This window comes from Palaemon carinicauda, unplaced genomic scaffold, assembly GCF_036898095.1.
Source record: "Palaemon carinicauda isolate YSFRI2023 unplaced genomic scaffold, ASM3689809v2 scaffold247, whole genome shotgun sequence".
In the NCBI taxonomy this organism is placed as follows: Eukaryota; Metazoa; Arthropoda; class Malacostraca; order Decapoda; family Palaemonidae; genus Palaemon; species Palaemon carinicauda.
Genome location: NW_027170107.1, coordinates 40,929 through 54,779, shown reverse-complemented (window position 1 = coordinate 54,779; position 13,851 = coordinate 40,929). Strand labels below are relative to the sequence as shown.

Below are 13,851 nucleotides of genomic sequence, written 5' to 3'. Positions count from 1 at the left end.
GTCAGGTAAGATTACGGGCAATACTCGAAAACTTGCGTTACAAATACCTTGCACTGTGGATAGTGTCATTCTGCATGCGATATCTGAACTGCACTGCCTGTTCCCCTTCTGCATCAGCCACCGCTTCTACCTCTGCAGTGACTTTCGTTATGTTGAAGTCGGGGGCATCGACTTCTATCTTGATTACGCATTCCGAAAAACTGGGGAAGTAGACGTCGTCTTGGTACCTGAACGTTCTTTCGCCCCAGTCTAAGCTAATGACTGTTCCCCAATGGTGGTTGTTGTATTTCGTGCGACTTGTAGTCAACTGGGGAAAAACAAATTCCTAATTTAAAAAGTAGCAGAGTTATATTTTATAGCACCTGGAAATCCCAAACAGACAAATATAATACTCAACTTGGGAGCAGGGATCTCTAAAACGTCGGACATCTTCCAAAAAACACAAAACAACACAGAGCTAAACAAAACACGTCTGACCAACGCAAGTGCTGAGGAGGAATGAGGATGGGGGGTGGGGAGATGTAGGGGTAGAGAGGGGGGATGTTGATGAAGGAGAGGTCTAATTGGTGAGGGATCTATGGTCGTGGTTCAATCACGCCCCAGTTTTCTATACTGACACTCAAAGAGTGAGCGAGCTAGGTTTATTCCTGGCATTCCATGCATCCTTTTTTTCTCTGGTATATTTAGCAATAACTATGCCTTAGAAATGGTGCTAGAGGAGCATTTCACGTAGCGACGCGGGTTCCTCGCCCAGAAATAGATTTTTCCTTCGTCAAAATCCCTTATTTTATTATCCTTCAAAACCACTAATAAATCTATACACCAATCATCAAAAAAGAAAAATTTCTAAGCATTTAGAAAAAAGTATCTTGAGAAATAAGTAAAAGATCTTAAATTCTCTTCAAAAACTTTTCAAATGTAGTATGATATTCAATCTATAAACTGTATTGCAAATAAAAATTAGTTTTAAATAAAAGTACAATATTCAAAAGTGCCATAAAATATCAAACCAATCCTTAGAAAATTTTATAATAATCTTCCATATTGGAAATAATAAATTTACATAAAACTCAAAGTACTCTATCCTCCATACAATGAACTGTCCCAAGTCAAAAGCTTGGTAAATACTGTAACATTAGCAATCTTTAATACTCTTCCTCAAGCAATCTAAGTCATGAGAAAACTATTGCATGTAGAATGATGATCTCTACATACAGTATTACATCATTAATGCAGCACTTACTACAAAATATGATACTCTTGTAGTAATACTCCTCTTATGGCACTCATTATCAACTGTTAAAACACTAATAAAATCCACAATATGATGAATGCCATATTTATTTCAAATGAGGAAAAACCAATGCCAGGATACAAGGTAGCCATATACAGTATAAGGCTTACGATACAGTTAGGAGGTAACACAACTGGCAATATAAGCTGAAGCGGCTGTTAGTATATCAAGCCCTTAATCCCAAGGTAAAAGAGAAAATCACAAAATGGACGCATCCAGTCCTTAGTACTGTATGGCTAATCCGAACAAAGGCATGTGGCACCATGGTCATGTTTGAAGAATGGTTCACTGGCAGTCAAGGAATAGGGTAGGACAAAGAAACATCCTTTCAAGTTTACGTTTGTCGTAAAGTATAGATCAGTTCCTTGTAAGAGTAGAAAAGCCAAAAGACTCGGTGTTCACCTGATCATGACGCCGAAGACCTGCTGCCATCGACATCAAGTTTTAAAGTACGGAAACCTCATATACAGCAACTATATCAACACCATCAAACATTCAAGGAATAGGGTAGGACAAAGAAACATCCTTTCAAGTTTACGTTTGTCGTAAAGTATAGATCAGTTCCTTGTAAGAGTAGAAAAGCTAAAAGACTCGGTGTTCACCTGAACTCAACGCCAAAGACCCGCTGCCATTGACTTAAGGTTTTACAGCAAGGAAATCTCATACAGCAACTATATCAACACCATCCTAATACAGTTTCTTAGTCACTTCCAACTCTACTTTCTTTTATATCCAATAAGCAGAATAGATGCAAATTTTAAGGTAATATTGCCATTGTTTAGGTGTTAATATTACTGTTCTATACATAGTTTAACATTATACAGTATTGTACATCTCTTTCACTCTCAATTATTACTTGTATTTCAATCAAACGCTATACAGTTTTCAAATACTTCACATGAGAGCTCTTAATAATGTAGGTATCTGGTTCTTATAAAACGATAGAAGGTTGTGAGTACTTTTAAATGTACTGTACGTGTACAGGGAACATATAAGTCACTTTATAGGTAAAATTAACGACTTAGGGCTGTGTATTACTATAAATATTTCAGAAACAATCCTACAAAAATGATACCCTTCTTCTCTGCAGCCAAGAAGTAGATGACTTTCTTGTGTGTTAGGATGCTACATAATTCCAAGTCTTTCATTCAACTGGATCAAGTATGATAAGACTAATTGGTAAGGGACCTCTGGTAGTGGTTTCACACATCCCAGTTATTATACCGACACCCTATAAGGGTAAGCGAGCTGGGTATATTCCTGGCATTCCATGCAACTTTTTCTGGTATATTTAGCAGTATTTATACCCTAGAAATGGTGCTTTAAGGAACATTTCACTAGGCGACACAGGTCCCTCACCCAGAAATAGATTTTTTCTTCATCAAAATCCCTTAATACATATCGACTATATTTTAAACTTTCTTACGTGAAGGAATACGGCTAAACTCGTGTAATGACATAAACAAACCAGAACTTTATTACTGATTACTTGAAATTTGAGATTTTATATATAGCTCTTCTTATTTACAATTGCCTCGTACGAAAAGTATATAACGTACCTTAAATTCGTGTCCTTGGACAGGCGAGAAGCTTAAGATGGACGAACCCCGAGAGGGAGAGATGAATAATTCATGATGCAGCCTTGACCGATGTTTTCTATAGACCAGGACACCATTTGTTGTCAATGTGTATGAAGTTCCCTTTCCCTTTATAAAAAAAAAAAAAATTAATTAATGGTAAATAAAAAAGCATTCTTACTTTCAAAATATTCAGCCAAAAGATAAACATAAATATCAATTTCGTTTACAAAGCTCACTGAAAGTCTCATGCCTGCAGCATGTTAAATGTAAATGAATTTTAAAATTAGTATGTAAAGACATCATTCTTTCGGATTCAGCGAACAGGAATTCGAAAGAATGATGGCCTTTTTGTATATACCAACGAATGTAGATTTTTCCGGCCTTTCGGCCGATGTATATATCATGGCCGTAGCAAGTACGGTTCAGAAATTATAAGTACAAAACTAGGATTCGGCGAACCGGAATCCGAAAGAACGATGTCTTTACAAGCAAGTTCAATCTTCAGATATACCTTCCTGATTCCAATGCTCACATCTTTAAGTTCAGTCTTCACTGTGGTGCTGAAGAAGTTTTCGTCTCTATAGACCGCCTTGACCGTCACTTCCTGACCGTCGATGTAGTGGATAGAAATTTCTAAAGGTACTTCGTCAACAAGTCCCTCTACACCAATTTCCAGTTCATTTCCAGTGAAGCTGCCCTAAAAGTGCAGAGAAAAGCAAATGTATTTTTCAGTTGCAAACAAAATTCTTGAATAAATATTTATAAATAACGAGACATATGCGTTATAGCAAACTTGCATATTTCGAGTAAAGTATTAGATACCGTAAGTATATACAATATATTATATCTTTAAATAGCTTTAAAGAGTCCAAATATTTTCAGTAAAAAATGAGAAAGATATCAGATTATAAGAAATTTTATATCAATTCTAACTTCATTATTCATCAACATGGAGTAACGTGCTTTATCTAAGTGGAAATTATCCAAAATAAGGGATTTTGACGAAGGAAAAATCTATTTCTGGGCTCAACCTGTGTCGCTCCATGAAATGCTCCTTAAAGCACCATTTCAAAGGTATAAATACTGCTAAATATACCAGAGAAAAAAGTTGCATGGAATGCCAGGAATATATCCAGCTCGCTCACCCCTAAAGGGTGTCGGTATTAAAACTAGGGCGAGTGATACCACTACCAGAGGTTCCTTTCCAATTAGACTTCTCCCTCCTCGAAATTCCCAGTTATTACGAGGTGTCGTTCACTACAGCTACTGCCCCCCCCCCCAACCCCACCCCACCCCACCCCACCCCACCCCACCCCTACCTATCCTTCTCCCATCATTCCTTGTCAGCACCCGTGAACGTTCGGACGTGTTTTTCGTAGAAAAATTTAATTCCTATAACTTTTATTTCTATTTGAGAGAGAGAGAGAGAGAGAGAGAGAGAGAGAGAGAGAGAGAGAGAGAGAGAGAGAGAGAGAGAGAGAGAGAGAGTCCTAAACTTACAAACTTTCCAAGAAGATGTTTTGTAAGTATAATTGTTCGTAAGTCAAATGTTTGCTAAATTTTGGCCTGGGGTAGGCCTAACCTGAATTTCATGCCTATGATTTCCAGCTACGAAGGTCAACAAATAATTGGGTTTCATATGAAATAGATATCAGATTCTTACAAATGTCGTTATGCTTACTGTATTAAATACTATAATATTGTTTTATTTCAGTATTTATTTATCTTTGTTATTTTCAGTTTGTATATCCAGATGTTTTAAGTTAACGACCATCTGTATTATTGCAAATACAGAATTTTAATGCAATAGCTTAGACAGCTGCAATAACATTTACAACGCTTCCAGATGGCTAAAATCACTTCCAGATCTTTGCTCAGACAGCCATCTATATCGTTAACAACGCTTCTGAGACACATCATTACTACAGTACAATACATTCACTGCCGTAGCACATTATACATCAAAGTACAATTACTACATAAGGGAATATTTACCGGTGCTAAAAAAAATAAATTTTTACGGTGTTCTATTATTCATGGAATTCCTTAATCCACGAGGGGCTCGAACACAATTACCGCAGGGCCTTGAACTCTTCGTAATATATCTCTATTAAAAGTTAATAATACTTACCTCTAAATTATAGGTGTGATGTTTGGCTAAATCTCCGACATGCGATATGACAAGCTGACCTTCTACCTTGGGCACGTGGACCAAAACTTCTCCGACAGTCTTGAATATTTCTGTGTGATCTTTTTCAACTTTTATCGAGTGCGTCACCTGCGATACAAATGAAAAGTAAAACAAACAGCCCTAAGATTTTGAAATAAAAGTGGCTTTCTTACTCATTCTTCCTAATGAAACAAATAAGATCACAAAATTAAAAAAAAGGTTTGTTGAATGCACAATTTGCTGAAAGATATGAAGCTATGAAAATATCTATTCAATACATTTGAATTATATAGTAATAACTTTATAAATAAAATATGAAAATGTATGATAACATAAAGAATAGATAAAACACAAGAATGAGCAAATAAATATACTGTATACATAACTTCACAATTTCACACAACGTAATAATGGCGTACAGAATTTTATCCATCTAACAGCATTTCTAAATGAATCTCATCAAATTCTAACAGACTATTCAACATTTGCTTCTTAAATCCTTACCATTTTTACTATTGCTATTATTATTATCCCTATTATTACTAGTAACATCACTAATATTATTACTATTAGTTTATATGACAAATAAGTCTTGTTTTCACATTCACATACATCCACAAGAAACTAGACAGCCATATAAAAAAAAATACTAAAGAGAACAGAGAAAAGACAGAGAGCAATGCAGCTGGGATTAATAGGATCCTGCAAAGACCTTTTTTACAATATGAAATGTGCCATACGTAGCTACATAACATTCCTCTCTATACAGAGGAAATAATATAAACCAAAATCAAAAAAATAATCTAAAAACTTGAAGAGGTGAAGAGATAAAACTGCTTTAAAACAGTAAGATTAACCCTTTCACCCCCAAAGGACTTACTGGTACGTTTCACAAAACTCATCCCTTTACCCCCATGGACGTACCGGTACGTCCTTGCAAAAAAACTGCTATTTACATTTTTTTTGCATATTTTTGATAATTTTTTGAGAAACTCCAGGTATTTTCCAAGAGAATGAGACCAACCTGACCTCTCTATGACAAAAATTAAGGCTGTTAGAGCAATCTAAAAAAATATACTACAAAATGTGCTTGAAAAAAATAACCCCTGGGGGTTAAGGGTTGGAAAGTTCCAAATAGCCTGGGGGTAAAAGGGTAAAAAGTGCTATATATAACACGATCAATACTGAAATACATTAGTACTGTAAAGTAGTAAAGTACAAAACTGTTCAAAGCCTAAGATTGAATTAAATGGGCATACAATTCCATGGAGGTAATTAACGTTGAAATGATGGTACAGTATTACAGGAAATATTTAATTCTCTTGACAATAGTCTAATCAAGTCGACTTTCATTCTATTGTCAATTCTCTTTTCAATTTTCACCTTCACTTGAACTCTCACAGCATTCTACTTCCCATATTTTTAAGCTTTATGTAACTTACCACAAGATTCTGAAACTATGTGAAATAGGTTAAAATAATTAACAGCAAAATTAATACTAATAAAACCCAATTATCCTCACGATTCAATCAACAGAAACGACAACCTAAATAACTACCTTTAGCTTTCCGGGGTTATGTCCTACGCTGAACGATCCATCCAAGGAGGACTTGATCTGCTTCCACGACTTTCCCAGAGGAATTTCAATTTCGGCAGACCCAGATATATGGTGCTCGTCATTCACGATCCAATACGATCCGACGGAGTTGATGTTAACGATTTCGACGGCCCAAGTTCCGTCCAACTTTACGTTCGCAGTTGTGCCGTTCCATTCTCCGCTTGCCTGAACCTCCAGAGGCGCCCAGTAATTAGCTTCAGAGCTAGTTTTTACCTGAAGGAATAATTATCATCTTTATGATTATCATTACCTGGGCTCCACTAGGCACTCAAACGTTCAGCTGGGCTTAACAAGGCACTAGAAGAGTTGGAAGACCCAGGCCTACATGGCTGAGGACTATGAAGCGCGAAGGAGGAGATGATGAATGGGGAAGTATTGAATTAAAAGCTCAAGATAGAGACGATTGGCTAAATGTAACAGAGGCCCTTTGAGTCGATAGGTGTAGGAGGAGATGATGATGATGATGATGATGATGATGTATTACTATTATCAATTCTATGAACTTCCCCTGATGGCGATATTGCTTTCGTCCCCGGAAACTTGGTTAAGTTGACGTTACAGTACATTACATAATTACCTGTACTACTGTACTATTATTCTTAATATGTTATTTTTATAATAAAATAAATTTTTGAATATACTTACCCGATGATTATATAAGCTGCAACTCTGTTGCTCGACAGAAAACTCTACGTTAAAAATCCGCCAGCGATCGCTATGCAGGTAGGGGGTGTACTTCAACAGCGCCATCTGTCGTGCAGGTACTCAGTACTCAATGTAAACACAGAACTCAATTTTCTCCTCGGTCCACTGGGTCTCTATTGGGGAGGAAGGGAGGGTCCTTTAATATATAATCACCGGGTAAGTATATTCAAAAATTTATTTTATTATAAAAATAACATTTTTCAATATCTAACTTAGCCGGTGATTATATAAGCTGATTCACACCCAGGGGGGTGGGTAGAGACCAGCAATAATTGTTTACATTATTATGAGCTAAGGATTTTTTATTTCATTTTAGCAGTTATTCAAAATAACAAACATAAAATAAATAAGTACCTGGTAAGGAAGTCGACTTGAACAATTACTCTGCCTTTTTAAGTACGTCTTCCTTACTGAGCCTCGCGATCCTCTTAGGATGCTGAGCGACCCCTAGGAGCTGAAGTATCAAGGGTTGCAACCCATACTACAGGACCTCATCAAAACCTCTAATCTAGGCGCTTCTCAAGAAAAGAATTTGACCACCCGCCAAATCAATCAGGATGCGAAAGGCTTCTTAGCCTTCCGGACAACCCAAAAACAACAATAAAAAACATTTCAAGAGAAAGATTAAAAAGGTTATGGAATTAGGGAATTGTAGTGGTTAAGCCCTCACCCACTACTGCACTCGCTGCTACGAATGGTCCCAGAGTGTAGCAGTCCTCGTAAAGAGACTGGACATCCTTAAGATAAAAAGACGCGAACACTGACTTGCTTCTCCAATAGGTTGCGTCGATTATACTTTGCAGAGATCTATTTTGTTTAAAGGCCACGGAAGTTGCGACAGCTCTAACTTCGTGTGTCCTTACCTTCAGCAAAACTTGGTCTTCCTCATTCAGATGGGAATGAGCTTCTCGTATTAACAGTCTGATAAAATAGGATAAAGCATTCTTTGACATAGGTGAAGATGGTTTCTTAACTGAACACCATAAAGCTTCAGACGGGCCTCGTAAAGGTTTAGTTCGTTTTAAATAGAACTTAAGAGCTCTTACAGGGCATAAGACTCTTTCTAGTTCATTTCCAACCATACGATAAGTTTGGAATATCGAACGATATTGGCCAAGGCCGAGAAGGCAGCTCGTTTTTGGCTAGAAAACCAAGTTGTAGAACATGTAGCCGTTTCGGATGAGAATCCGATGTTCTTGCTGAAGGCATGAATCTCACTGACTCTTTTAGCTGTGGCTAAGCATACCAGGAAAAGTGTCTTTAAGGTGAGATCTTTCAGGGAGGCTGATTGTAGCGGTTCGAACCTGTCTGACATAAGGAATCTTAGTACCACATCTAAATTCCAACCTGGTGTAACCAAACGACGCTCCTTCGTGGTCTCAAAAGACTTAAGGAGGTCCTGTAGATCTTTATTGTTGGAAAGATCTAAGCCTCTGTGACGGAAGACTGATGCCAACATGCTTCTGTAACCCTTGATAGTGGGAGCTGAAAGAGATCGTTCTTTCCTCAGATATAAGAGGAAGTCAGCTATTTGAGTTACAGAGGTACTGGTCGAGGAAACGGATACTGACTTGCACCAGTTTCGGAAGATTTCCCACTTCGATTGGTAGACTCTAAGGGTGGATGTTCTCCTTGCTCTAGCAATCGCTGTGGCTGCCTCCTTCGTAAAGCTTCTAGCTCTCGAGAGTCTTTCGATAGTCTGAAGGCAGTCAGACGAAGAGCGTGGAGGCCTTGGTGTACCTTCTTTACGTGTGGCTGACGTAGAAGGTCCACCCTTAGGGGAAGTGTTCTGGGAACGTCTACTAGCCATCGAAGTACCTCGGTGAACCATTCTCTCGCGGGTCAGAGGGAAGCAACTAGCGTCAACCTTGTCCCTTCGTGAGAGGCGAACTTCTGCAGTACCTTGTTGACAATCTTGAACGGAGGGAATGCATATAGATCTAGATGTGACCAATCTAGGAGAAAGGCATCTATATGAACTGCTGCTGGGTCCGGGATTGGTGAGCAAAATAATGGGAGCCTCTTGGTCATCGAGGTTGCGAAGAGATCTATGGTTGGCTGGCCTCAGGTGGCCCAAAGTCTCTTGCATACATCCTTGTGGAGGGTCCATTCTGTTGGAATTATTTGTCCCTTCCGACTGATACAATCTGCCATGACATTCAAGTTGCCTTGGATGAACCTCGTTACTAGTGATATGTCTAGACCTTTTGACCAGGTGAGGAGGTCCCTTGCGATCTCGTACAACGTCAGAGAGTAGGTCCCTCCTTGCTTGGAGATGTACGCCAAAGCCGTGGTGTTGTCCGAGTTCACCTCCACCACTTTGCCTTGAAGGAGAGACCTGAAGCTTTTCCAGGCCAGACGTACTGCCAGTAGCTCCTTGCAGTTGAAATGCATTGTCCTTTGACTCGAGTTCCATAATCCCGAGCATTCCCGACCGTCTAATGTCGCACCCCAGCCTACGTCCGATGCGTCCGAGAAGAGAACGTGGTTGGGAGTCTGAACAGTCAGGGGAAGACCCTCTCTTAGGTTGATATAGTCCTTTCACCAAGTCAGACAAGACTTTATCTTTTCGGAAACCGGGATCGAGACCGCTTCTAGCGTCTTGTCCTTTTCCAGTGAAAAGCTAGATGGTATAGAAGAGGACGGAGGTGTAGTCTTCCTAGTGACACAAATTGATCCACGGATGACAGCGTCCCTACCAGACTCATCCACAGCCTGACTGAGCAGCGTTCCTTCTTCAGCATCTTCTGGATGGATAGCAGGGCTGGGGGCTGATCGTCTTGTTCAGCAACGTCCTCATCAGAGGGTTCCTCATCCGAAACTGATGAGGAAACGGCAACGGAGTGGGCAACGTCTGACTCGCTGAATCCCGTCGCACTGGTGGATGCGTGACGGAGCCGGACGCAATATCATGGAACTGCTGCACAGTCTGTGAACTGTCAACAACCATGGGTGCGCGAGGAAGTACAGCGTCAACCCGAAACTGACTAGACCGTCTGGGTTGTGCAGTCAACACCCTACCGGGTTGCTGAGGTTGACGCACTGCGTCACAACAAGTCACCTCTGCTGGTTGTTGAACGTCCTGAACGTCAACAACCACCTCCGAGCGTCGCTTAACGTCAACGTGCGGCTGGCAACCCACACTGGGTCGCATCGGTGGAGGAACCACCTCAACTGGCAGACGCGAGTAGGTTACCTCAGCGTCAACAGGGCGCACAACCGACCGGTTGGAAGGTTGTTGGCCAGAAGGTTCTTCTCCGCATTTAAGTCCTCTATCAAGGACGCAAGCTTGGACTGCATGTCTTGCAGCAAAGACCACTTAGGGTCTACAGGAGCAGGTGCGGCAACAGACGGTGTGACTGCCTGATGAACCGACCGGTTGGAAGGTTGTTGGCCAGAAGGTTCTTCTCCGCATTTAAGTCCTCTATCAAGGACGCAAGCTTGGACTGCCTGTCTTGCAGCAAAGCCCATTTAGGGTCTACGGGAGCAGGTGTGGCAACAGACGGGGTTAGCGACTGAGGCGGAACCGTTTACCATCCCTGAAAGCCTTGTTATGCGTGACATAATAGTACAGAAAAACTTCAAAGGCTCGACAAAAGCTGAGAAGTTGACCTGTAAACAACTTGGAGCGTCTCCTGGCTAGGCGCCAGGGAGAGTCTACCAGAATTGAGAAGTCTATCTGGGCAGAGGCATGAACTCCCAAGCCGAGAACTTCTCTCGTGTCATATCAGACTCTCGCTCTATAAACCAGTTTAAAAGAAGGGAAATCAAAGGCTGTATCCCCCAAACTCCTCCTGGTGAAAAAACCAGTAGCCTAGCCAACGTAACGCTCTCTAGGGGAGCGAGAGAGCACTAGCTTAAAAACAACGGCTTCGAAGTAGCTAGGCCTAGTGTAAGTTCTGACGTTTAGGCGAACGAGGAGCAGCAGTTACAAGATCCGGACGAAGATCCTTAAAAAAAATCATCATGATTTAATTAAAGTCCATAGGAGGCTAAGCAGCTTAAGGCTCCTCTCTATCTGACAGAGTCCTCAAGGGAATATCAGTAGGAGGGAGAATAGCAACTTCCTCATCTACAGGAACCTTGTCCGATAAAAGCTGAGTCTCTCACTGGTGCATTAGTAGCGGACCAGAACGCAACGTCATGTAACTGCTTGACAGTCTGTGAACTGTCAACAACTGAACTGTCAACCACAACAGGTGCGTGAGGACGTACAGCGTCCACTCGAGACTGCTTTGACTGTTTAGACTGAGCAGTCAAAACAACTCTAGAATGCGGAGGTTGACGCACCGCGTCAAAACAAAACAACTTAGACTGTTGTTGTACCTCGCGAACGTCAACGGAAGGTTCCGTGCGTCGCTGAATGTCAACATGCGGCTGGCAGGGTACACTGGAACGCATGGGTGGCGGGACTCTCTCAGCTGGAGTGCGGCAGAAGGTTGCCTCAGCGTCCACAGGACGCACAACCGTGGTTGGTTGTAGGCTAGAGGTTGGTGCAGTGTCAACCTTCTCCGCACGAAAGTCCTGCATCAATGACGTTAACTGAGACTGCATGGTCTGCAGCAAAGACCACTTAGGGTCTACAAGAGCAGGTGCGGCAACAGACAGTGTGACTGCCTGATGCGGTACCGCTTTGCCTCTCTTAGGAGGTGAGCAGTCGTCGGAAGACTGCAGCGAGTCTGAACTGACCCAGTGGCTACAACTGGGCCGTTGGACTTGCGCGGAAGGGACCGACTTGCGCTTAATAAGCCGCGAGACCTTGGTCCATGGTTTCTTACGAGAAACCTCTTCCGCAGACGAGGAATAAATGGGCTCTCTCGTCTTTGTGTGGGTGGGGCGATTTTGGGTAGATACGCCCGAAACCACGGAGGGAAACGTCTGTTCGTTGATCAAGGCCTCTCGAACCCATAAGTCATTCGACATTACTTCTCCCCTGGGCTTGGGAGCTTGCAAGAGGTCCCGGACTAGGTGAACGACAGGCACGAACAGACGAACCCTCGGACGCAACACTGTAACACTTTGCGCATATCACTTTACCACTTCGATTTTCTGTTTTGCACTTATTTCACTGAAATCGAAACTTTTACTGATTTCTACCTGAAACACGCAATTCTACCCTTCATTAAAAGGTAGTAATTGCGAAATCAGTCGTATAATGCAGCTCATTAATACCAGCAAAAAAAAACAGAAAACATATATTAAGATAAAAAATTCAGTGGCTGGGAAAGAGACTAAACACTAGTTCATATAAACTACGTTTTCAATCTCTCACCGCACATAGCCTGGGGACGAGAATAAAAACCTAAAAAAGTTTTATCCTTCCTCCCCGTACAGAGACTAGGGACGAGAGTAACACGAGAACAACGTTACCCGCTTGAACGGAACGTTTTCTCTCCTCTCTCTCCCTCCGTCTCTATCTCTCTCTCTCTCTTTCTCTCTTGATTTCACACCTAAGAGAAGAGCCCAATTATATTTCGTCAAAAAAAAACATGTTATTTGACTAAAGGAAAAAAACTGAAAGGTTTTTCAAATAAAAAGTTCCTTTAAATTAGAATTTAAAACATTTAAGTTAAGAAAGAATGAACAAAACGTTAGAATCGATTTACTCTTACTGCAAAGTGAAACCGTGATACACTCACTCTCTATCGTAACGATAGAGCGCATGTTGAACGTCCTGAACGTCAACAACTGCGTAGCATAAAAAACTAAACGTTAGTTCATCTTTGAAAACAGTACGAAGACTATCAAAGAAATTCTTTCATAAAATATTACAATTAAAAAGTTTTAAATTCTTTAAAAGCTAATTACGATATAAAGGGCTCAACGTTGATTAACTTCGGTTCCAAGTTAGGACCGCCTACTATCAGGAAAGGTCGCATATAAACAAAACATTAAAATTTATTTTTATATGTTTATAATAAATGGAAAGTTAATCGAAGAGGCCTAATAAAGGCGGAGAGGTATAAAATATATAGCTCTATAACGTGATAAGATAATTACTAAAAACCTAAACACACTTCCATCTAAGGGAAGGGTCGGCCATTTAAAAGTGACAGAAAGTACATACTATCTTTGTCACCATAATTAAATCTATCCAAAACTAGTTCAAGTTTTGAGATGAAGATAAAACCCCTGCATAGCGAAAGCTCAAAACTAGAATAGTGTACTTCACCAATAGTTGTGAAAACAAATCCAGTTAGCACAGCGAATTAGTAGGTCTTGCCGGTAGCCCGACAGAGAGAAAATTGAGTTCTGTGTTTACATTGAGTACTGAGTACCTGCACGACAGATGGCGCTGTTGAAGTACACCCCCTACCTGCATAGCGATCGCTGGCGGATTTTTAACGTGGAGTTTTCTGTCGAGCAACAGAGTTGCAGCTTATATAATCACCGGCTAAGTTTAATATTGAAAAATTATAAATCACAGTACATTTTTAATATTGCAGAACTGTACTATAATACACTACCAACATTATCATGATTA

The 13,851-nt window shown here is 40.6% G+C and overlaps 1 protein-coding gene across 3 annotated transcripts in view; it reads right to left on the bottom strand.

Annotated features, from left to right (window-relative positions):
• LOC137636188 (apolipophorins-like) overlaps positions 1-13,851 on the bottom strand; it is an 85,464-nt gene that overhangs the window by 31,877 nt on the left and 39,736 nt on the right. For 2 of the 3 annotated variants that reach the window (XR_011042978.1, XM_068368592.1), the window contains exons 24-28: positions 6,603-6,875; positions 5,006-5,152; positions 3,386-3,571; positions 2,854-3,000; positions 48-307 (exon numbers count right to left, since the gene is read on the bottom strand). Coding sequence is in view for 2 of the 3 variants with exons in the window: in XM_068368592.1 (XP_068224693.1) it covers positions 48-307; positions 2,854-3,000; positions 3,386-3,571; positions 5,006-5,152; positions 6,603-6,875 (1,013 nt within the window). In the remaining variant the exon portion in view is untranslated. The remainder of the gene's footprint in view (positions 1-47; positions 308-2,853; positions 3,001-3,385; positions 3,572-5,005; positions 5,153-6,602; positions 6,876-13,851) is intronic. The other variant, XM_068368593.1, reaches the window with a different exon arrangement.